This window comes from Chlorocebus sabaeus, chromosome 5, assembly GCF_047675955.1.
Source record: "Chlorocebus sabaeus isolate Y175 chromosome 5, mChlSab1.0.hap1, whole genome shotgun sequence".
NCBI classification, from domain to species: domain Eukaryota; kingdom Metazoa; phylum Chordata; class Mammalia; order Primates; family Cercopithecidae; genus Chlorocebus; species Chlorocebus sabaeus.
In genome coordinates this window covers 64,110,519-64,132,830 of record NC_132908.1, presented here as the reverse complement: position 1 = coordinate 64,132,830, position 22,312 = coordinate 64,110,519, and the positions used below count along the sequence as shown (strand labels likewise).

At 58.0% G+C, this 22,312-nt stretch overlaps 3 protein-coding genes across 14 annotated transcripts; 1 reads left to right on the top strand and 2 right to left on the bottom strand.

The window, feature by feature from the left end:
- Positions 1–17: 17 nt before the first annotated feature.
- ELMO3 (engulfment and cell motility 3) lies at positions 18–7,526 on the bottom strand. 2 transcript variants are annotated; one of them, XM_073015460.1, is made up of 20 exons: positions 7,148–7,251; positions 6,959–6,999; positions 6,788–6,860; positions 6,543–6,593; positions 6,184–6,353; positions 5,995–6,094; positions 5,738–5,889; positions 5,578–5,656; positions 5,429–5,479; positions 5,222–5,344; positions 4,992–5,123; positions 4,787–4,888; positions 4,581–4,689; positions 4,332–4,468; positions 4,075–4,238; positions 3,861–3,973; positions 3,653–3,757; positions 3,467–3,549; positions 3,293–3,379; positions 18–1,392 (listed from the first exon to the last, which is right to left on the bottom strand). In XM_073015460.1, the coding sequence occupies exons 1-20, from the start codon at positions 7,223–7,225 to the stop codon at positions 1,282–1,284; spliced, it is 2,061 nt and encodes a 686-aa protein (XP_072871561.1). In that variant the 5' UTR covers positions 7,226–7,251; the 3' UTR covers positions 18–1,281. The 2 variants fall into 2 exon arrangements, with proteins under 2 accessions (XP_072871561.1, XP_007992252.2); XM_007994061.3 differs by lacking the exon at positions 18–1,392 and adding an exon at positions 2,872–3,211 and having other exon boundaries at positions 7,148–7,526.
- A 111-nt stretch (positions 7,527–7,637) lies between these two features.
- Positions 7,638–21,554, bottom strand: E2F4 (E2F transcription factor 4). Of its 4 annotated transcripts, none has more exons than XM_007994059.3 (13): positions 21,448–21,554; positions 19,766–19,892; positions 17,504–17,626; positions 14,197–14,555; positions 13,688–13,797; positions 13,388–13,549; positions 13,041–13,084; positions 12,090–12,151; positions 11,568–11,868; positions 10,533–10,760; positions 8,897–8,944; positions 8,632–8,676; positions 7,638–8,535 (listed from the first exon to the last, which is right to left on the bottom strand). In XM_007994059.3, the coding sequence occupies exons 4-13, from the start codon at positions 14,329–14,331 to the stop codon at positions 8,420–8,422; spliced, it is 1,251 nt and encodes a 416-aa protein (XP_007992250.1). In that variant the 5' UTR covers positions 14,332–14,555; positions 17,504–17,626; positions 19,766–19,892; positions 21,448–21,554; the 3' UTR covers positions 7,638–8,419. The 4 variants fall into 4 exon arrangements, with proteins under 4 accessions (XP_007992250.1, XP_072871574.1, XP_072871575.1 ...); XM_073015473.1 differs by lacking the exon at positions 21,448–21,554 and adding an exon at positions 20,845–21,037; XM_073015474.1 differs by lacking the exon at positions 17,504–17,626.
- Positions 15,958–22,144, top strand: EXOC3L1 (exocyst complex component 3 like 1). 8 transcript variants are annotated; one of them, XM_007994057.3, is made up of 14 exons: positions 15,969–16,590; positions 16,880–16,932; positions 17,368–17,528; positions 17,609–17,828; positions 18,718–19,330; positions 19,409–19,526; positions 19,663–19,788; positions 19,890–19,990; positions 20,199–20,309; positions 21,028–21,157; positions 21,263–21,385; positions 21,466–21,621; positions 21,713–21,837; positions 21,919–22,144. In XM_007994057.3, the coding sequence occupies exons 2-14, from the start codon at positions 16,887–16,889 to the stop codon at positions 22,127–22,129; spliced, it is 2,241 nt and encodes a 746-aa protein (XP_007992248.1). In that variant the 5' UTR covers positions 15,969–16,590; positions 16,880–16,886; the 3' UTR covers positions 22,130–22,144. The 8 variants fall into 8 exon arrangements, with proteins under 8 accessions (XP_072871557.1, XP_007992247.1, XP_037864291.1 ...); XM_007994047.3 differs by having other exon boundaries at positions 15,969–16,932; XM_007994046.3 differs by having other exon boundaries at positions 15,969–16,932; positions 17,353–17,528.
- The last annotated feature ends 168 nt before the right edge of the window (positions 22,145–22,312 follow it).

Genomic DNA, 22,312 nt, shown 5'->3' with positions numbered 1-22,312 from the left:
CCCTTCAATGGTGCTGGTGACTTCTCCATGGCAGCTCTGGCCCTTGGCGTGTCCCCGCACCTCCTCCGTATTCGTGTTCACTGGTTGTAGCAGCGAGCCAGGGCTCCCTCAGTGCCTGCAGGGACTGTGCTTTATGTGGGGAGTCAGAGGGGTCAAAGCTCTCCCAGCCCCAGGGCCAGCTGGGGAGGCAGAGAAGCCAGCTAGCAGGGACAGTCCAGTGTGCAGGGTGCGGGTGAAGAGAGAGACAAGCACCTGGGACCAGAGCCCAGGGAGCAACAAATTGGGCTTGGAGGGTCCAGGAAGGAATCAGGGCAGTGAAAATGGCCAGAAGAAAGGAAGGGGGTGATCCAGGTAGAAGGCACTGTGGGGGTGCACACAGGCAGGCCACAGCTGTCACTGAGGGGGTAGTCTAGGCAGGGAGGATGCCAGCTCAGACCAAGCATCAAGAACACTGCAAGCCACAGGTGCTCAGGTGAAAGGGCTAAACCATGGTATGTCTGCGACTCACCTGGCTCAACTCAGGTTCAGTCATGGAAACTATGGCCATTAACCCATGGACATGAATAGGGCAACATCAAATATATGGGATGTTTGTGTGTGTGTATGATAAGATTTATATCAGTGAAAGCAGTTGGGGTAGCTGGTATTGAGAGGATTAGAGGTGCAAGACAGGAGGCCGGAAGTCGGGAGGCTGTTGCTATGATGGTGGCACGCACAAGGGACTGGAAACATTAAGCAGGAATAATTGACGGTTACAGGGAGGCCCCTAAAGGGCCCCTCCCCTCCCAACTTCAGCTGAAGTGGCCCTGGGGCAGGCGGAGAAAATCCCGAGACACACTCCTTCCTCAGGCCTGGCCCACAGTGTTGGGAAGGGAGGCCGACAGCATCAGGGATCCCTGCCCCCATTTCCACCTAGAACTCCGTGGCCGACTGCTCCAACTGTGGTGGGAAGTCCTTAGGCATGGGCATGGTAGGCCCTGGATGCCCAAGGATCTGAAGCTTAGCTGGGGGAGGGGGAGCAAGTGCCCTCCAGCACACTCTCCAAAGGAAGTGCCATTTCATCAGTTCTCAAGGTCAGCCAGGTTGACGGTTAACAGTTAAAAACGTTATTGGGGTCAGGTGCGATGGCTCATGCCTGTAATCTCAGCATTTTGGGAGGCCGAAGCAGGCATATCACCTGAGGTTGGGAGTTCGAGACCAGCCTGACCAACATGGAGAAACCCCTTCTCTAATAAAAATATAAAATTAGCCAGGCATGGTGGCGCTTGCCTATAATCCCAGCTACTCAGGAGGCTGAGGCAGGAGAATCGCTTGAACCCGGGAGGCGGAGGGTGCGGTGAGCTGAGATGGTGCCATTGCACTCCAGCCTGGGCAACAAGAGCAAAACTTCATCTAAAAAAAAAAACAAAAACAAAAAACAAACAAACAGTATTGGAGCCAGGTGCTGTGGCTCATGCCTGTAATCCCAGCACTTTGGGAGGCTGAGGCAGGTGGATCACTTGAGGTCCGGAGTTAGAGACCAGCCTGACTAACATGGTGAAACCCTGTCTCTACTAAATACAAAAAATTTAGCCGGGTGTGGTGGTGCATGCCTGTAATCCCAGCTACTTGGGAGGATGAGGCAGGAGAATCACTTAAACCTGGGAGGTGGAAGTTGCAGTGAGCCGAGATCACGCCACAGCACTCCAACCTGGGCAATAAGAGCGAAACTCTATCTCAAAAAAAAAAAGAAAGAAAAGAAATTGGAGGTGGCACTGGGGAGAGAAGAGGTGAATGGCAGGGAGAAGTCTGAGGGGCAGTGGCTTCAACCTATCCTGTGAGCTCCACAGACTGATGGGCTCTTCTTTCCTCAAGGGCTTGGGGTCTGTGACCACAGCCTCTGCCCCGTGACCAAACCTCCAGCTGGACCCAATACTTCTCGCTGCTTCTGCCCCCAGGGGCTCTGGCCTGTCTCTGGCCCCCACCCTACCCATGGTTCTGAGTTAGGTTTTTAATTTCTTTTTTGAGATGGAGTCTTGTTCTTTCGCCCAGGCTGGAGTGCAGTGGTGCAATCTCAGCTCAGTGCAACCTCCACCTCCTGGGTTCAAGCGATTCTCCTGCCTCAGCCTCCTGAGTAGCTGGGATTACAGGTGTGTGTCACCATGCCCAGTTAATTTTTATATTTTTAGTAGAGACAGGGTTTCACCATATTGCCCAGGCTGGTCTTGAACTCCTAACCTCAGGTTATTGGCCTGCCCCAGCATCCCACAGTGCTGGCATTATAGGCGTGAGCCAAGCCCAGCCCTAAGTTAGGTTTTAATCAGAATCCGGGGCTTCCTGCACAGAAGTGGCTCTTGTCAGAATCAGCCCACATCCTCCCACTGGCCTGGGGATCTTGAGCCTGCCCTTCTGCCTCTCTCCCTTCAGGCCTCTCACCAGAGACCTCCAAGTCCTACAAAGGACACCAGACAGGGCCATGCAAGCCTGAGGACTGAGGTCAGACTGTCAGGAGCCTTCTGGAGATGGCTCCCAGACTATGCCCCTGTTAATGCTGTCCAGGAAGGCATCCATTTGGAGCCGTGCCTCCTGCCCTGCCACTTCTCCTGCAGCAGGCTGGCAGCCCAGCCTCTCCCTTGGCAGGTACCCCCAGACCACAGGCCAGCCCTCCCCGCAGGCCCAGCATGGAGGGAGGCTGAGGACTCATCTTGGAGAAGGGCAGCAGTCCCATCCTCTCCCCACCCACTTCAAAACACCAGCCCCTCAACCGCAGCTGTCAAAGTTTGTGGCCTGGCCTGATGCCCCATCTTATCCACCAGCTAAGTTTGAAGGCAGAAGGGGAAGACTGTCACTGTCACAGGCTCAGCCCACAAGGTTCAGAGCTGGCTCAACATATCCCAAAAGCCAAGCAGACTTTATTTCTGCAGCAATCTCTGCTGGCCAGGGTGCCTGCACTCCTCTACCCTCCACCCTTCATGGCTGCTGCAGTGGCCGCAGCTGTGGCCCGTGACCAGCCACATTGTCAAGATTCAGCGATGCTGCAGTCATAGCAGAAGTTGAAGTTGGTGGGGGGTGGGGGCACAGGGGGTGGCTGCTCAGGGATGGGCACGTTCTCCAGCTCCAGCAGACGCAGCTTGGTCTCCATGGTCAGCAGCTGCTCCAGGTCCAGCCGTGTCTGCTCACTGCCCATGGGACTGCCCAGCAAGGCACTGAGCCCGTCTGTCCACAGGTAGAACTGGGGGTGGCACAGAGCCATGAGGGTCTGCCCATCTGCCTCCCCTGCCCACCTGCTGACCTCAGCCTGGCGGACACTCACCTCCCGCTTGGAGGGGGCAATGAAGTTGAGGTACGCCTCCTCCTCCCCGCAGTCATAGCTGATCGAGAAGGCCAACTCATAGAGGTCCTGGGGAAGCAAGGGAGCGGGGACACTGAGCAGGGGACAGGGCAGGCAGAGGCGGGTGGGAAGGAGCCCCCGGCCTGCTGTACCCACCTTGTTCTGCTTCCCAGAGCCCTTCTCCCGGACATGGGGGCAGTCCTTGCCTGTCAGGAGTGCCTTCATGTCGGCCACAGGGACTGCAGGAAGAAGGCTGGGCTGAGCACTGTGGCCCCAGCAGCCCCGGGGCCCAAGGCGGTCTGGGGAGAGCAGGTGTCTGGCCCCCGCCCCTGCCCGCCTTACGTTGCTCAGGTAGACTCTCCAGGGTAGGCGGGCTGGCGCCCTCCTCCATGTCTCCGTACTGCAGCAGCTTGTGGTTGGGGGACAGGCAGCAGAACCACAGCTTGTCTGTGTGGAGAAAAGGAAGAGGGCCAGAGTACTGAAAGGTCCTGGCACTAAGCCAGCCGCCCTCTGCCTGCCCTCTGCCCCCCACCCATGCCCACTCAGAGACCCTGGCGCCGCCGGCTGCTGATCTTGCGGAAGAGCGTCCCCTCACAGAGGCGGAGCAAGCGCTGCTGGCGGATCAGGACCATGAGCTCTGGCTTCAGCTTCTCCCGCAGCTCCCTGATAGAGGGGTGTCACTGAGCACATCTGACTTGGGGAGTAGCCCAGGGGGCACCAGGGAAGGTGGGGCTAGGACTGAAGATCCATCCCCGCAAACTCACAGTATAGGGGGAGCCAGTGTGCCCTCCTGGTGCAGCCGTTCGGTCTGCCGCAGCCGCAGCACCTCCCCGTAAGTGAGTGCATTCACCTTGGTTCGGAAGAGCTCCAGGGAGGTGGGCTTCAGGGCCAGAGTGCGGGCCAGCTGCTCCCGCACCACCTGCATGACCTGGGGCCGCCCAAGCTCAGTTCAGCACCTGAGCTCTGTACCCAGATCAGCCCCCTGCCCTGGCCCAGGCCTCCCAGCTCCCACCCCACCCACCTTGTCGAAGTCCTCCTGTGTGGCCCGCATCTCCTTCCAGGTCTTATTCAACAGCTGGATACCCACACAGAAGAGCTCGTGGAAGCTCTGGTCTTGGCCGAAGAACATGGGCGAGAAGTCCTGGGCTGTCTCAGAGCCTGGAGTGGGGGGGCAGGAGGGGCTCAGGGAGAAAGTGCATGCAGCCCCTGGCCCTCTCTGCCCTTCCGTCCCCTGCTCTTAGCCATGCTGTGCCCAGTCCCGGCCACTCACAGGGCTCCCCAACGTGGAGCAGCTCACACAGCAGCACCGTCAGCTGGATACTGCCCCGGGCAAAGGGGCACTCGTGCTTGTCCTCGCGGCTGCTGTTCTCTAACACAAACTGGAAGGGGCAGAGAATGGGGCAAGGTGTCACGGCTAAGCCCATGGGGACCCTGCCTGGGGGATGCTGCCACCCCCCACCCTACCCTGTCACCAACCCGGCTGTACGCGCTGGGTGCATTTCTGGAGAAGTACAACATGTTGTCCAGGGCCAGTAGACCGGGGGGCACGCGCTCCAGGTCCTGCGCTGGGTTGCTGTTCTGGGGGAAGTGGGCACAGACAGTTCAAGAAGGGTCATGGCCCCCTGGAACAACAGCCCTGGGCTGAGGCAGGGTTGAGGAGTTGGGTAGGGGGGATACTCACAGAGAAGCCCAGTTTGCGGAACTCTTGGGCACAGAGGGAACGGCGACGGTCAGCACTCAGCCCGGTACCTGAGGACTCCCCCTCCACCTCGAAGGCAGCCTGGCGTAGGACCTGCAGCTGCTCCCGCTGCTCCTGGGGTCAGTGTCAGGTGGCAGGGGAGGGGATCAATATTATAGATTCAAGGCCAAACTCCAAGCCACCCCCGCCTTGTCCCCACTAAAGACACACACCTGGCTATAGGGGTCCAGGGGCGTTCGCATACGCGGCTCCAGCAGCCCCAGCGTGAGGGCCTGCAGTACATACAGGTGATGAGCCATCTCGTCGCCCATTGGTGCTGCACTGTGGATGATGTTCTGCAGGACAGCCAGACCCAGGTTTGAGCAAGGGCTCACTGGGAGGGAGGGGCACAGAGGTGCCCCTGGCCCACCACCTCCTACCTTATAGATGAACTGGCGAAGGTTCCTCTGCCAGAGATAATCAAGCATGTGCTGAGGGGGTAGAAAGAAAGGGGGCTTAGATTATTTCGCTCTGGGGGGGGCGGTGCCCACCGGGTGCTATCCACATCCAGCCACTGATCGACACTAACCTTGCGTTCTACAGGGCTGGCCCCCTGCAGCAAGGCTGTCAGCAGGGCCATGGCCTTGGTTTGCAGTTGCTGGTTCATCCTATGGCAAGAAGAGGGCTCAGTGGAACATTCAGGCTCCAGCCCTGCTCCCCACATCTGGACCCCAGCCCCAGAGGCTTACACCTGTAGGTGCACCAGCAGCCTATCCAAGGGCACCTCACTCTTGACCAGCTGGCCCAGGGCTGGGCTGCTCAAGGTCACACTCTCCAGCAGCCCAAGGGCCAGGGGTGGCACGGAGGCGTCCATGAGGTTCATGTTCACGTAGCACACCACCTGTAAGGGGTGGGGGTGTCACCACCTCACCCCCATGGAACCCGGGTCTACCACTGCCCCACTGCTCCACTGCCCCCACCCGCTGCCCTAGGAAAGCCCACCCACCTTCCTCACAAAGGGGATGCTCAGTGTCTCCCAGGACACCACGCCGTGCTCCATGAGCTCCAAGAAGGCCCTCAGGCTGAGGGCCAGCACCTCTCCTAGGCTGGAGGGGGCACATCTGGGGCTGAGCAGGACCAGATCAGGACCAGAAAGCCCCACCATCTCCCCCAGCCCACACATCCCTGTGCTCACTCGTCCCCATCCTCAATGATGGTGCCTAGTCTCTGGAGCCCATTACGGCTGATGACCTCCCTGGCAAAGGTCATGTCCGAGGCCAGAGGGACGAGGTGTCTCAGGGCTTCCCGGCGCCCTTCACGACTGTCACTCTGCAGCCCACCCAAGAGCTGCTCAGCCTCAAGGTCCTGGCAGGAACGAAGCAGGAACAGAGGTGAAGAGGTTGGGCACAGTAAGGGTGGGACCTGGAAGTGTGCGGCCCCGGGTGTCAACTAGGTGGCTCAAGGCAGGTCTGGGGCTGCGGCCTCCGGGGTAGGGGCCTCTGGACCTGGGGCAAAGGGGCAGGGATGGGGTAGGCAGGCCGCGAGGGGCATTACTGGGGCCGTGCTGAGGCATAGGATGCTGCCATTCTTGATCTCCGCGCGGTTCTGGAGAAGACAGCAGAAAGGGCAGCGAGGTCAGGGAGGGCACCGAGGACTGATCAGCTGGGGTGTCGGTGAGGGCAGCTGGGGGTCAGTAAAATATCGCTCTCCGGTAGTGGGATGAAGAGCCAGAGATATCGGGGCCAGGTGGGTTAGCGGGGTCGGAAGGCGGAGGGTGGGGCTGGGGAGAGGGTACTCACATTCTCAGTGATGTATCTCCTGTGCCCATCCGCAAACTGCAGGGCGTAGCGCTCAGAGTGCGTCAGGCTCCACCTGCGGGGCACGAGGCTCAGCGAGGCTGGCAGGGGGAGCCGCCCCTCCTGCCCACCCGCCCTCCCACCCTCCAGAGGCCCTGGCCCGGCAGCACTCACGCGTCGCACACCTCCTTCAGCACAGCGGCCAGGGGCTTCGCCTGCAAGTGGAGCGGTCATTCTCGCGGCTGGGGCAGGGAGGGATGGGGAGGAGCCTGGGGGGAGGGGTGGGGCGGGCTGCCCCGAGGGCCAGGGGGCTACTGGGAGGTGGGGCCGCGGGGCAGATGGAGGCGGGACCAGCCAGGTGACCTGGTCCAGCTGGATGAGCTGCGGGATGGCGTCACGCATCTGGATGGCAATCTTCACTACGTTCCGCGGAGGCGTCATGGTCCAGCCGGGGCGTGGGCACCTGCACTTTTCTGAGACCGTGCACCTGCGGCCAAGGGCACACCTGGCCTGGGGCCCCTGGGGACGAGGAGGTCCTCCCTCTTTCCGAGACCTGACCTTGGTGTCCCGCACTCGCGGCCCAGACTGACGTTCCTGGCCATGCAATGCGGCCTTCCCAAGAGAGCCGAGGTTAGTTCCGGGTTGGAGTCCGGGGATAGGAAGGTAGGACGGCTTTGCCTGCCCCGCCCCGCCGAGGTGTCCCCGCCCCACACCTACGTGCAGCAGGTGGGGGAGGGGAGGGCAGGCTGCCGGAGGCCGCCCCACAACCCCGGTTCCAGCAAGGTGACCCACCCAGTCACACTGCCAATCCAGCACAGTCCCAAGGAGGGTCCCGAAAGAACCACATCAGAGCTAGCCTTAGGCACGGTTTTTATTCACTTGGACACTGTACAAATATTACAATTTCCTTTTGCTGCAAAAAGTATAAAAATAATCTTTATATAGGAATCCATTCGTTACTGTAAATCTTTCTAAATCGCTGCAAATAGCTCTAAATGAGGGTAAATGAATAAGCAGAAATGAAGAGAGGATATGGGGCAGCAGGAGGTGGGGTCAATCCTCAGGGCTGGACCACCCAGACTCCTCCTGAGACCTCTGTTCCTTCTTGGTAGCCACCCCCACCACCTGCAGGTTCTAGGGCTAAAGGCCCAGTAGAAGGGGGCACGTGAGAGGGCCAGGAGGAGCTGGAGGGTCAGGGGGTGGGGGACAGCGAAGGAAGCTAGGGGTGGTGCTGGCACGTGCCCAGTTCCATGCCACCCTTCACTCCTAGGGGAAGTAGCTGGCAGGAGCAAGACAGTGAGGCTGGACAAGCTGCCCTATGGGGGGGCGATGGCAGCTCCTCAGTTCTGTGCCACTGGGTGGCAGCCGAGCCTCGGCTGGGGAAGGCCGCAGAAAGGGAGAAGCAAACACTTTGGCTCCACGGTGATGGGGGCTGATTCCGCTGCCCCGCTCTGCGAGCACAGAAGTGCCAGCACAGGAGCCGGAGCTGTGGCCAGAACTGTGTGGTGAGGGGAGGCTGGAGAAGCCAGGCGTCTGTGGCTCTCAAGCTGTGTAGGGGTCGGATGGGGGAGGTCCCCAGGCAACCCCCAGGTCAGACAGTCTGGGTCCCAGCCACACAGGGCATGTCCCTGTCAGTCAGAGGTTGAGAACAGGCACATCAAAGAGGTCACAGACACCTTCACTCTCGTCCAGGTTGTAGATATAATCGTGGTCTCCGGGGGGTGGAGAAAGACGGAGCAGCGGGGCAAACACTGCAGAGAGCACTAGTCTCAGGCCCTGGGCCAGGGCTCCCCTAGCAGCAGCCCAACCCCTGCCCACAACCACTCCCACCTTCCAGGGCCACCCACCTTCTGAGGACATCAACTCCTCCAGCAGCTCCGAGCTCATGCACTCTGGGAATGGAGGGAGCTCAGTTACTAACATTCCAGCTCCCAACTCTCCATCTACCAAAGCCCAGGAAAGGGAACCCCACCTGCCCATCAGGAACTTCACCCTTTGCCCCAGTTACCATAAGCGCCACCACAAGGTCCTCAAAAGGGCAAGAAAACAGCCATAGGACCCAATGAGCTGTGTCCCTTACCCCTACCCCCAGGGAGGAATGCAGCAGCCTACCTCGTGTGGGATCAAAGATTTCTGACAGCTCTTTGGGGAGTTCCAAAACTGAAAAACAAGAAAGCCATGCTCAGGACACAAGAGGTCCAACCTGGCACCACTACGGCCCCGTGGCTTCCTCGGATCCTATACCACCCACCCTGAGGCTCCACACAGCTGAGGAGATGTAGTAGGCCCTGCCTAGGCCAAGCCGGCACTGTCTGTTGGCCTCACTTGCTAAACCTGAATTCCTCAGTGCTGAGCCCAGGGCACCAAAGGCCCACTGCAAGTGATTGGTACAGTTTTTCTAACTCAGAAAGGTCACAGAAGCATCTTTCTGGGCTCAGCATGCACCCCGTCTGATGGAAGGTACCCCATCTGTCCCACCCTTGCTGAGCATCTGCTCTGTGCAAGACTCAGAGACCAGACCCTGGGTCAGGTCACCAGGCAGAGGTGGTGGCGCTACAGGGTGATGACTCCACTACAAACCTCTGGCCAGGAGGACACAGGGGAAGCAGAAGAAAATGCAACCAGAGAGGACCATGAGGGATTTCACATGCCAGGCTCAGGCGTTCAGATCTTATCTGGTGGCCCTCAGGGAGTCATTAAAGGTACTTTTGCAAACAGAGAAATGCCACATTTTTCTGTCAGGCCTGCATTTCAGAAAGATTAGTCTGTCAGTCAGGGTAAAGAGAAAGATGCTGAAGAATCCAGGACAGAGGTGGCCAGGGGTCATCCTGAGTGCTGAGGATACCAGGGGATAGGAGGGGACATCTGGGACAGACCTCGCTTAGCTGGCATGGAGTGGGCAGCAGAAGGAGGAGGGAGAAGGAGCTGGAACAAGAGTGAGAGCCAAGGATCAGGCCTGGATAAATAGGGCCAAGGTAGGGTGTGCAGAGATGGAAAGCAAGCTTCGGGGAGAAACTAAGTTCAGTTGAGGACACGCAGGAATAAAGTGTCCATTGGATGTACAGAGGACGGCAGGTGGACACCAAAGTGCATATCGGGAAAAGATCTAGGCCAGGCGGAGGCTGGGGATTCGTTCACCCAGAGCTACAGCCCTCTCCAGGAGTGGAATGGGACACAGCCCTCAAAAACAGCAATGTTTAAGGACACGCCAGGGAGAGTTCAAGAAGCCAGTGAGACAAGAGAGCCAAGAGCTGGCATAATTATGCCAAAGGAGGAAAGAATATTGACACGGACCAAGAGAGCACCAGCAAAACAGTCTGGAGGCTGCTGGGCTCAGCAGGCCTTCGGTAGCTTCTCAAGAGTGACACTGCTGTAACACTGGGGCTGGGGGAGTGACTGCTGCAACCTGAAAGGTGACTAGGAGACCAATGAGTGGAGATTACTTTTTCAAGGAGTCCAGACAGAAAGGAGACAGAGAAGATGAGAAAGAGTGATACAGAGAAGTGTCAATTAGTGAGGCGGTGCTCCAATGGGTGGCAGGAAAGGGCTTGAGAGAGGGCAGGGAGTTCTGTGTTAGCCTAGGATGGGGTACTAGAGGGGGCTCCAGCACTGACCCAGAGGTGCTGGCAGAGAGCTCTCGTGTCCGACAGGGTTGACGGGAGAGCTGGGTTCCATCCCCATTGTTTCTGACCTAGGACTGGACTGAGGCTAGACTCTCTCTCTCTGCCCCTAGGGGGCAGGTACTCACCACCTGTGGGGTCTGCCTTGATGGGCTCAAAGGAGGTAGAAGGGTTGGGTCCAGATAAACTGCTGCTGTTACTGCTGCTGCTGCTGCTGCTGCTACTGCTGCTGCTGCTGCTGCTGCTGTCCAGCAGGGCAGAAGACTGCAGTGGCCGGGTGTCCAGTGCTATTGGGCCCAGTGGGAGTGAACTAAGCTCACCACTGTCCTTGCTATCAGTTCCAGGGCCGCCACTCACTGCAATGATAGCCCCCAAACCCAGTCACACAAGGTCAAGAAGAGGTTGTTAAACCTGGCTGTGCTGGAACCCAGACCCAGCAGGACCCAAGCCTGGTTTCCAGACCCAAGGAGAATTAGGCATTGCCAGTCACCCCCGAGGAAGTAACCTAAAATTTGTCACTACAGGAGACAGACAGGAACATAAGACCTACAGAAAGAGACTCGTGGTCAACATGTCTGCAGTGGCCGTACTTCAAGACAGGCTACCAGGGCAATTGAGACACCAGTGGATGTGGATCTGGGGGAGAAAACTGCCACCAGCAATGTCTCTTCCCACAGAGGTTCCCTATTAAAAAGGGCCCATTCAGGCGAGCATGGTGGTTCAAGCCTGTAATCCCAGCACTTTGGGAGGCCGAGGCAGGCGGATCATTTGAGGTCAGGAGTTCGAAACCAGCCTGGCCAACATGGTGAAACCCCGTCTCCACTAAAAGTACAAGAATTAGCTAGCTGCGTGTGGTGGTGGGTGCCTGTAATCCCAGCTACTCGGGAGGCTAAGACAGGAAAATTTCTTGAGCTCGGGAGGCGGACGCTGCAGTGAGCCAAGATTGCACCACTGCACACTCCAGCCTGGGGGACACAGTGAGACACCGTCTCAATTTTAAAAAAAAAAGGCTCATTCATTACCATAGCAAGGGAAGGCTAGGTGGAGGTCAGGAAAAAGACAATCCCCATCTTGAAGGGTCTCTTCCAACTCTGAGTGTGGTGTTTCACAACACAGAGATACTGCCTCTTGGGCCTCTGTCACAAGCTCCCATGGTGCCTCACCTGTGATCTCAGCTGCTGGGCCAGCCATTCCCTGGACTTCCGCGCTGCCGGGGACAGGAGTGGGAGTGAGCTGAGGACTATTTGGACGTGAGGCTTCCTGGGATTGGGACTGGGCTAGGGCAGGCTTCGGCAGAGGTGGAGGCGTGGAAACAGCAGGTGGGTTCTGGAGCAGATCTTCAGGTGGTGGCACAGGCACAGCCACAGGGGGTGAGCTCCATGCCTCCTTGTTCACCAGCAGAACCTCAATGGGACCACTCACACTCTTCAGGTGAATTTGGTACTTCTTCTGCCCATTGAGACCCTAGAGATGGGTGGTAAGGGATGGGAGATGGGTAGAATTGGAAGCAGGCTTGGCTCCTGCCCGACTCTGTCAGGACCAGTGTCCTCTCCCACCCAGGATGCCCATCCTCCTAGATAACCCCAAACTCCAGGCCTCCCCTACCTGCCCCACCCGGGACTTATCAGTCTCCACAGCCAGCACCCGCCCTCAGCTGACCCCGCCTGCCTGAGCTAAGCACCCACCTCTGGGATGGGCACCTCCAGGCTGGTGCCTGATGGGGCCCGGATGGCCAAGAGGGTATCTCCTAGAACGACATGGAGAATGGGTCAGAGCCCATGGGCTCAATCTGAGCTGGGAACAGAGGTGCCTGTCTTTTGGAGCAAGGCAGGAGATCATGGTCTTTGAGGGACTAGACAGTGGACCTCACCCATTCCCCATAGTGGCCGGGCAGAGCTAAAGCTCTTCTCTTCCTGAGAGCCCAGAGTCAGTAACCAGGAAATCTGGGTTCAAGTATGTGGAGTCAAATATCACTGGCCACAGGCACCTCACTCCTCCACCGATGGCTGTTCCCTAGGTGAAGGTGTTCTAGCCAAGGCCAACATCCCTTTCCCATGACCAGTCAGGAGGATACATGATGGAGAAGAAACACATCAGCGGGGCACAGTGGCTCACACTTATAATCCCAGCACTTTAGGGGGTTGAGCGGGGAAGACAGCTTGAGCTCAGGAGTTCAAGACCAGCCTGGGCAACATAGCAAGACCCTGTCTCTTTTTTTAAAAAAAAGAAAAAAAAGGAACATATCCTGCATTCACAATGCAATTAAACTAACAAGTTGGAGGTGGGCACCCCCATGTCCTGCATGTAAGAGCCTGCACACAAGCAAATACACACATATCCTCTCTCCCTTTCTCCCCCTTGTACCTCTATCATACCCAAGAAGCCAAATCCAGGAAACAGTGCAGTTGGGAACAGACCCAGGAACCCACTCCAGAATTCCTGTACCCTCTTGGTATAGCTGACCTCCACAGGGTCCCAGTGACACTCAGACAGAAGACTTACCCTGCCTGGTTCCTCTCTGAGCAGGCCCCAGAAACCCTCTTAAGAGACGGAACTCTCCTGAGACACTGAGCCCAGTGCTCAGGGATTTGGTTGAGCCCAGCCCACCCCCTCACCCCTACCCAGGCTCTGCTCACCAGCAAAGCATCTGCAGATGTCCTCATGAGTGACGTAGGCCAAAGTGTGAGGGTTAAGGAGAATGGCCGCTATGGTGACAGATGGCAGACTACAGAAAAGACTCAATTCTTTAGCCAAGGTCTGACACACAGGCCCCTCAGAGAAAGTTCTAGGGACTCAAATCCACTGGGGGAGGGATCACAGGCTAAGACTGGAAGGGGAGGGGCTCTGAGGAGGGAGCCTGAGGCTGGGCCATGGCCAGGGGCTACAAGACAAGCTCCCAAGAGGAACAGGGAGCTTGCCCAGGGCAAGTTGAACCAGAGGGCCCCTTGCCCACTCCCCCCAGCAGGGACCGCCAGGAGGATATCAGCTGTTCTGCACGTCCTCTGTGACGTTCCGGATGCTCTGCTGCACCCACACCTTGTGCTGGTCTAGTTCTTGCTCCCGCTGCTGCAGCTCCTCGATCTCTGCCTTGAGCTCAATCAGCTTGTCGGCAATCTCCCGGGTATTGCAGCCAGGCCCCACACCTCTGAGCCCAGGGAGTGGGGCTGAGAGGGACTGCTGAGAACTCTGGGTCCCACGGCCCCTGCCTTCTTTGGCACCCTCCACCCCACACCCGACACTTCTGGGTGGCAGACTCTACTACCCTCCCACTATCCCCACTCACTTCCACTGGATGCTGTTCTTGGACTTTTTCTCGATCAGCCCGATACCTTCCAAAACATTGGTAATGTCGTAAATCCGCCGCTTCTGACGTACAGCTAGGGTGTCAGCTGCCTGGCAGACAGAGTGGAGAATGCTCAGCCCCACTCTCGGGTGTACCCCCAGCCACCCTGAGACGTGGTCTGGGAAGGGAGTAACCTGGATTCCAACCCTGTAGTGCCTGCCAGGCGCTACTGCAGCTCAGGACCGCAGCTCTGTCCCATAGGCAGCTCTTCTCCTCGCCAGCCAGGAAGGGCCACGAGGACGAACACCTGGAGCCCCGAGCCTGGCCTATAGCTGTAGCTCAATGGCCTCGGCCGAATGAATGAAACATTCCCCGGCTTCTCTCCTGTGAGAAAGCACACGATGGCGGCCGGCTCTCGGAGGACCCAGCTGGGCCGCCCCCGGGGTTCCTGCTACCGGCCCAGGCCTGGTCCACCATCCTCCCTTGTCGCCCCTTAGCCCGGGCCGCACCAGCTTGAGGTCAAGCACGCCGTCCTTGGCCTCCTGCAGAAGAGACACGAACTTGGTGGTGAGTAGTCCCAGGCTCTTTTCGTGCCGGCTTGGAGTGCCCGGGGGCGGCGGCGCCTGCGGCCCGGCCTCCGCCATCGCGTCCGCCCGCCGCCTCCCCTCAGCCAGGCCAGGCCAGGCCGGCGCCGCCGCCACTTCCGCTTCCGTTCCTGGCCGCCCGGCAGCCGGAGCCAGCGTTGCTGCTTCCGCTTCCGCCCCGTGCGTCTTCCAGGGAACGCGGCGCTATTGCTGTCTGTCGGTGCAACCGCAAAACTTCAGGGACCATTAGCAAATGTCCAGCCGCCGAATAAGACGAAAACTACCTGGGTAGACCGGGAGTTGGGATGAAGTTAGGGAGGAATGAGGAGGGCGTCAGTGGGCAGCCCTGGCAGTAGAGAAAGGGATGCCATCGGAACTTTCCTTGCCAATCTGCCCCAACATCACTAACTCTGTCCAGTCCCCATCTCGGGAGAGGAGACCACACTACCTGACTAATCCAATCTGTTCCCTCAAACCAGTTCCTTTTTAATTTTTTTCTCTTTATTTATTCTTTTATATATTTCAAACTCATTTTACTGCCACATCAAACCTGTTCCTAAAGGTTGCCCTACTGTCTTGGGGTCACCCCATCTATTCCTGTTCCTCACTTCCTGCCAAACAGCAAGCACTAACTATATCTACCTTGTCCACCTCTCTCCATCCATGGTCCTAGCCTCATCTTTCGCTCATCTTGTCCTCCCACTACAGTGCTCAGAGACTATGGGGTTATATACACTTCAGCCAATGCAAACGTATTTACCTATGTGTATATATCAGTAAACCACTCAGAGTCATTTCTGGCATGTAGGAAAGTTTGCTAGGGTCATTTTGTTACTTTTAACATTGTTACTATTTATTATTGTTTCTTTTAGGTCAGGTTCTATGGGAAATGGGACTCGAGACAGGGTTTTGCAGCAAGTTTGTTGGGGATCCACACTTCTTTTTTTTTTTTTTTTTTTTTTTTTGAGACAGGGTCTCACTCTGTTGCCCAGGCTGGAGTGCAGTGGCAAGATCAATGCCGTCTCAGCTTCCTGGGCCCAGGCGATTCTCCCACCTCAGCCTCCCAAGTAGCTGGGACCACAGACATGCACACACCATGCCCGGCTCATTTATTTTTAGTTTTTGTAGAGATGAGAGTCTCACTATATTGTCCAGGCTAGTCTCGAACTCATGGGCTCAAGCGATCCTCAGACCTCAGCCTCCCACAATGCTGGGATGACAGCGTGAGCCATGGCACCTGGTCAGGATCCACACCTTTAAGGGAGTAAGACAAGCAGAATTGAGCAGATGCAATTATATTATAGGCCTCAGCCTATGCCACTAGGATCTCTGAAATTGAGGTAGCACTTCTGAAGAGTTTATGTTCACGTGATGGTACTATGCTTTTGCACCCCAATATTGATCTCAGCAGCCTACACTCCTGGCAGCTGGAGAATGAGCGCTTCTGTCCTGAAGGGTGGATTTGGGTGGTGGACTGAACATCCACTAAATTATTACCACCTTATAGTCCCTTCCCTGGCTCCCTATAACTCTCAAGATAAACACAGCTGCCCAGTTGCGGTGACTCACGCCTGTAATCGCAACACTTTGGGAGGCTGAGGCAGGCACATCACTTGAGCCCAGAAGGCTGCCATGAGCTATGATGGTGCCACTGTACTCCAGCCTTGGTGACAGATCGAGACCCTGTCTAAAACAAAAGAAAAAAAAAACCACAGCTTTCATGACCCTCTCCTGCCATCCCCCACCACACCCCTCTTCACAACAGCCTGCTACCTCTCACTCCTCCGCAGAGGTACACATCCTCCTCGGAGGCTGACCAACACAGTTTTCATCCTGTGCTGTTGATGTCGTCTGCATCCATATCTGCACACCCTGCCCACCACCCCAGCTTGAGGCCAAGTCTAGCAAATCCCTGTCTCCTCTCCTGAGCACTAAGAGGTTCTGGGTGGGCTGGTCAAGACTGGTTGAATACAAGTACACCCCACCCCTCCACCCCTCAGGGAAGTGTCGCCCAGCCCTCCCCACCCTCCGTGCAGACACTCTTTCCTGTTGGGAATAAAATGCCAGCGACTCAGCTTCCTTCCTTTCTGTTGATGGCCTTGGGGAGGGAGGAGCCTTGGTGGGAAGAAGGGGCTTCTGGGCTGGGGAGTGGGAGAGAGATTTCTTTGGGGAGAGGAATTCAGCTGCACACTGGAGTCAGCTGGAGTTGCCCAGGCCCTGTGAGCAAGTGGCAGGCGTGCCCAGCTGCATCGGGGGAGAGGGCTGTTCTCAAGGCCAAGGTCATTTGTGGAGGGAGAACTGGACGCCTGATCAAATCTGGTAAGTTTTGTATCAAACTGTCCTGTGCAACTCAGAGCAGGACCAGGGTCCAGGGGAGGCCTGTGCCCACCCTGACTCGCTTGACATCTGCAGGGGGCACGACTGGGAAACCTAGCAGGCAAAGCCTCCCAGGTGCCCTCCGCATCACACCCCCTCCCTCTCACTTCCTGAGAGGGCCAGGAAGAACCTCCTTCCTCCTTCTCAGAAGGGCTCAGACAGAGGCAGCAGCTCAGAGAGGCATCTACTCTGCCTGCTTGCCCCGGGCCCACCTCAGCTCTGGCTCCTCCAGGCCGGCAATGGACTCAGCAGCCAAGGATGAGATGCAGCCGGAGTTGTCCCCTGGTATGAATCTTCTGGGTGGACTGGGGGAGGAATGATGGCAACAAAGATGGGACTGGCTGGGCGCAGTGGCTCATGCCTGTAATCCCAACACTTTGGGAGGTCAAGATGGGCGGATGACCTGAGGTCAGGAGCTCGAAACCAACCTGGCCAATATAGTGAAACCCTGTCTCTACTAAAAATACAAAAACTAGCTGGGCGTGATGACGCATGCCTGTAATCCCAGCTCCTCGGGAGGCTGAGGCAGGAGAATCACTTGAACCTGGGAGGCGGAGGTTGCAGGGAACTGAGATTGCACCACTGCACTCCAGCCTGGGCAACAGAGCGAGACTCCGTCTCCATAAACAAACAAAGAAATAAATAAGAAAGCTGGGACTGGGGGCACTGGGCCCTCCTTCCCTGACTACATACACGGCTGCCCAGGCTCTTCCTGCCCAGGGCCTGAGTGGCCGGAGCAGGAGCGGGCAGAGCAGCTGGCCCGGGGTGCAGCGCTTAAGTGGGCCTCGGGCATCTTCTACCGGCCGGAGCAGCTGGCCAGGCTAGGCCAGTACCGCAGCCGCGAGGTGCAGCGTACCTGCTCCCTGGAAGCACGCCTCAAGGTGGGCATGGGGTGGGAGGTGCCGGTGCTGGGACTGTGCTGCAGGACTGGCCTGGTCTCACTGGCTCCATCTCTCCACAGTCAGTGGTGCAGTCATACCTGGAAGGCGTGCAGACTGGTGTGTGGCAGCTGGCCCAGGCCATTGAGGCGGTGCAGGGAACCCGGGAGGCCCTGAGCCAGGCCCGTGGGTTGCTCCAGGGCATGTCCCAGGCCTTACGGACTCTGCAGCCCCTACGGGAGCGGGTTGCCCAGTACAAGCAACTGCAGGCCATGTCTCACTTGCTGCCTCGGCTGCGGGCAGGTGAGCATGCAGGGACCCTGGGCCTCAGCCTCCAATAGTCAGTCCACAAACACCCATCCCTAATGAAGGGGCTGGGGCACTAGATGGGGAACTGCATAGAGTGGCACACCAGGGACCTCCCAGAGAGTAGCCCGGGCTTCCCATGGCCTACGAGGCAGGGTGCAAATCAACTCATCCTGGGATTCCCACATGTGGGATGCTTGAGTCAGGATGGATACCCAGTCACATGACTCTGGCTACCTGGTTATCAGTATATTGAAACTTTTCCCTACAGAGTGGCTGAGTGAGTACTGGCAGGACCCCCCGATATCCCCTGCCTTCCCTCCGGGATCCTCAGCTTCCTCATGTTCCATGAGCTCATGGATTGACCTCTGGCCCACCAGGACATTGCCAAGATCCTCTTAGATTGGCCAGTACTCTACTGGTTTTTTTTTTTTTTTAATGTATTTATGGTTTTTTGTTCATTTTTTGTTTTGTTTTGTTTTTGAGACAGTCTCACTCTGTTGCCTAGGCTGGAGTGCAGTGGTGCGATCTCAGTTCACTGCAACCTCCATATTCCAGGTTCAAGCGATCCTCCTGCCTCAGCCTCGCAAGTAGCTGGGATTACAGGCCACTATGCCTGTCTAATTTTTGTATTTTTAGTAGAGATGGGATTTCACCATGTTGGCCAGGCTGGTCTCAAACTCCTGACCTCAAGTGATCTGCCCACCTTGGCCTCCCGAAGTGCTGGGATTACAGGCATGAGCCACTGTGCCCAGCTTACTCTACTCTACTGGTTATTAAATATTTTATACATCACCCCAGCCCCAGGCCTCAGTATCCCCTGCCGTACACATTGAGGCGGTGGGAAGGCTGAGACCCAAGGCCATCTCCTTTCCACTCTCATTAGTGCCAGCTGCAGTGGCCCACACACAGACCCTGATTGATGCCCAACAGTTCTTGGAGGCATATGTGAGCCTTCGGGAGCTGGAGCAGCTTCGAGAGGATACGTGGGCACCGCTGGGGGGCCTGGAGTTGCCAGTCTTCCAGGGGCTGGACCTTCTGTTCGAGGCACTGGGCCAGGCTGTGGAAGCAGCTGCAGGGGCCGCGGGGAAGCTGGCACGGGAGGACCCAGCCCTGCTGGTGGCTGCTGTGCGTGTGGCGGAGGTGGAGACTGGACGAACAACCCCCCTGGGCCAGGTCCCCCGGGACTGGCGGCAGCGCTGTCTGAGGGCACTACAGGAGGGCCTGGAGCAGACCCACTTTGGGTCACCTCTGCTGCCTGCGCCAGGGGCCCTACCAGGGTGGCTGGAGGCTCTGCGAGTGGCCCTGCCAGTTGAGTTGGCCACAGCTGAGGCACTAGTAGCGCCTTGCTGCCCACCGCAGTACAATGTGGTCCAGCTATGGGCCCACACACTGCATAGCGGTCTGCGCCGCAGCCTGCAGCACCTCCTTGCAGGGCCTGAGCTGGAAGCTGCGGATGCCTTCGCCTTGCTGCACTGGGCACTGCATGTATACCTGGGGTCAGTGCCTTTGGGGTGGCGGGATGTGGGGGATCAGAGGCTGGGGATTTGGTGTGACACCAGGCCACCCATCTCCAGGCAGGAAATGATGGGGAGCCTGGAGTTAGGGCCTGAGGCTGATGTGTCGCAGCTGGAGCCCCTCCTGACCTTGGAGAACATTGAGCAGCTGGAGGCAACATTTGTGGCCAACGTCCAGGTGAGTAGTTGAGGCAAAGGTCCAGAGCAGTCCTATGCATCTGCTGTGGGCCTTTATCTGCAGAGTGGAATGTCTACCCATCTCCGGCAGGGTCAGATCCCTGCTACATTCCTTTGCCCCTGGCCCCTCCCTCCAGGCAAGCGTGTCCCAGTGGCTGCAGAATGCACTGGATGGGGAGGTAGCTGAGTGGGGCCGGGAGCAGGGGCCCAACACGGACCCGTCTGGCTCCTATTACTCACCAATGCCAGCCATCGTGCTGCAGGTAGGTGGGAAGTGGCCAGACAGGCAGGCACCCTCCATGGGGCAATGGGGAGGAGAGAAAGGAGGGAGGCTTTGCTGATGGCTGCTCATTTCTCCCTGCAGATCCTGGAAGAGAACATTCGTGTGGCCAGCCTGGTCAGTGAGTCACTACAACAGCGAGTGCATGGCATGGCACTGTCAGAACTGGGCATATTCCTGAAGAGGTCTGTCGAGGCACTGACCCATTCCTGATCCCTATCCCTGCTCCCCAGGCAGCCGAAAGGGACTCTGAGTGAATAAGACATATCACAGGGAAAGGGCTCTTTCAAACAAGGACTTGGGTATCTTGGAGGTGGGACAGGAGTACCAGGGACTGGGGCTGTGGGGGTGCCAGCATAGTAGCAAGTCAGGAGCCACCTCTGCCCATTGCAGCTTCAGTGATGCTCTGATCCGATTCTCCCGAGACCACCTCAGGGGGAAAGCAATGGTCCCTCATTACGTGCCCTACCTACTGGCCGCCCTCAACCACCAGTCAGCACTCAGGTACCAGAAGGCCCCCGGGGAACCCCACCTTCACTAACCCCCTATTGAGTACCTATTGTGTATGGGCCCAGCCCACACTAGGACACTAGGGACTTTGGACTCACATCGCCCTGGGGTTCCAATTCTAGTTCTGCTAATTACTAGTTATGTGACCTTGGATGGGTTACCTAATCTCTCTGAATCTCACTTTTCTCATTAGTATTATGTGGGTACTAATGGAATGTTCCAAGAATCACATGAGATAACATGTCAAGTGCCTACCATAGTGCCTGGCACATGATGTCAATTGCTCATTCGTCCAGCGAATATTTCAAGGCCCTACTCTGTGCCAGTAATATCTGGGGTTATAGCTGTGTGTACACACACACACACACACACACACACACACTCCCTTCCTCTTGGGTGGTATGTTCTTTTTGGTGGGGGCAAGGAAAACAAGTTAGTGATGATTTTTACTCCCTCCTCACTGGGATAGTTCCCTCCCTTTACGAATGAGGAAACAGAAACAGAAAGAATGTTTTGCTCAAGGTCGCACCGCGAATTAGAGGCAGGTCCCCGCTGGGCTGGCCCATGCCTGAGACCAGAAGTGCAGGGAGCCGCTGTTCTCGCTCCCTCCCATCAAACACTTGCCCCACAAGGTGGCGCCGGAGGGGCTGGACCACCGAGGGCCATGCGGGCCTTGGCCTTGGTCCTGAAGCCGTAGTTTTGCTCGGTCCAGCTCCTCAGTGTCTGTCCTGCAGCTGGACGGGGCGCCTTCAGGGGCCTTGGCTCCGGTGGAAGCTGCGCTGGACAAGTTACAGAGGAGGATCTGCCGCCTGGTGTTGGAGGCGCTGCAGGTGGAGCTCCAGGTGAGGCCTCCTTCAGGTCAAGATGGGAGAAGGAGGTGGAGAGGTGGCGGTACAGCGTACAATGGGGGTCTCCGCAGCAATGCCAGGTCTGGATCATTTCCCCAGCCCCTGTTCGCGGACCTGCCCTCGCGCCAGTGGCTGTCGAGCCCTGAGCTGCTGGAAAGTGTGTGCGAACGGACGGGGCGCTTCTGCCGGGACTTCGGGCGCGTGCGGAACCCCACGGTTCAGGTGCGTTGGGGGAAAAGGCTGGGGAAGGGGCGGCGCGGGTGAGAGAGGCGACCTGCACCCACCTGATTGCCTCCCCGCAGCTGCTACTGGCTGAGGCCGAGCGCGCCGTGGTGCTCCAGTACCTGCGCGCGCTGATGCAAGGCCGCCTGGTGTGCCGCGGAGCAGAGGAGAGGACCCAGGCGGCCGAGCGCCTGCGGCACGATGCTGCCCAGCTTCAGCAGCTTTTCCTCGGTTTGGTGAGAGCTTCTTGGCGGGCAGACGGGCGAGAGTCTCAGTGGTTGGGTGGGAGACGAGGGCTGGCGCGAGACCCTACCCCGACGTGCTCAGGGCCTGGAGGAGAACGCGCACTGCGCGCCGGTGCTGCTCGCCCTGAGGGAGCTGCTAAACCTCCGCGACCCCGCGCTGCTGGGCCTGGAGGTGGCTGGCCTGCAGCAACAGTTTCCCGACGTGAGGTGCGGACGGGGGTCCAGGAGGGAGGAGAAGCCGGAGGGCGGGGAGAACGGGGCTGACACGCCTCCTTGGTGCCCCTGCAGCGAGGACCACGTCTCCGCCCTCTTGGGCCTGCGCGGTGACTTGTCCCGGGAGCAGCAACTGGCCGCTCTCAGCTCGCTTCAGGCTGCGCTGCCGCCCTCGCCCCGCGCTAGCCGCCGCGCTCTTTTCAGCCTCGTGCCCGCCCCAGCGCCCGCGCCGGCCTCCTGCTTGCCCTCGGGGTCCTGCGCCCGAGCCCGGCTGCTCTCAGAATAAACCACGGCTCCCGGACGCCTGAGTGTGTGTGTGTTGGGGAAGGTGGGATGGAATAAAAGTGCTCACGAGGGTTCAGGGAATCCTTGCACAGTGACACGCTTAACGTATCCTGGCTCCCGACCTGGTATACGGGCTGCGCCCCGCCTATGCAGGCATTTGCCCTCTGTGCGGACTGCGTTCCCG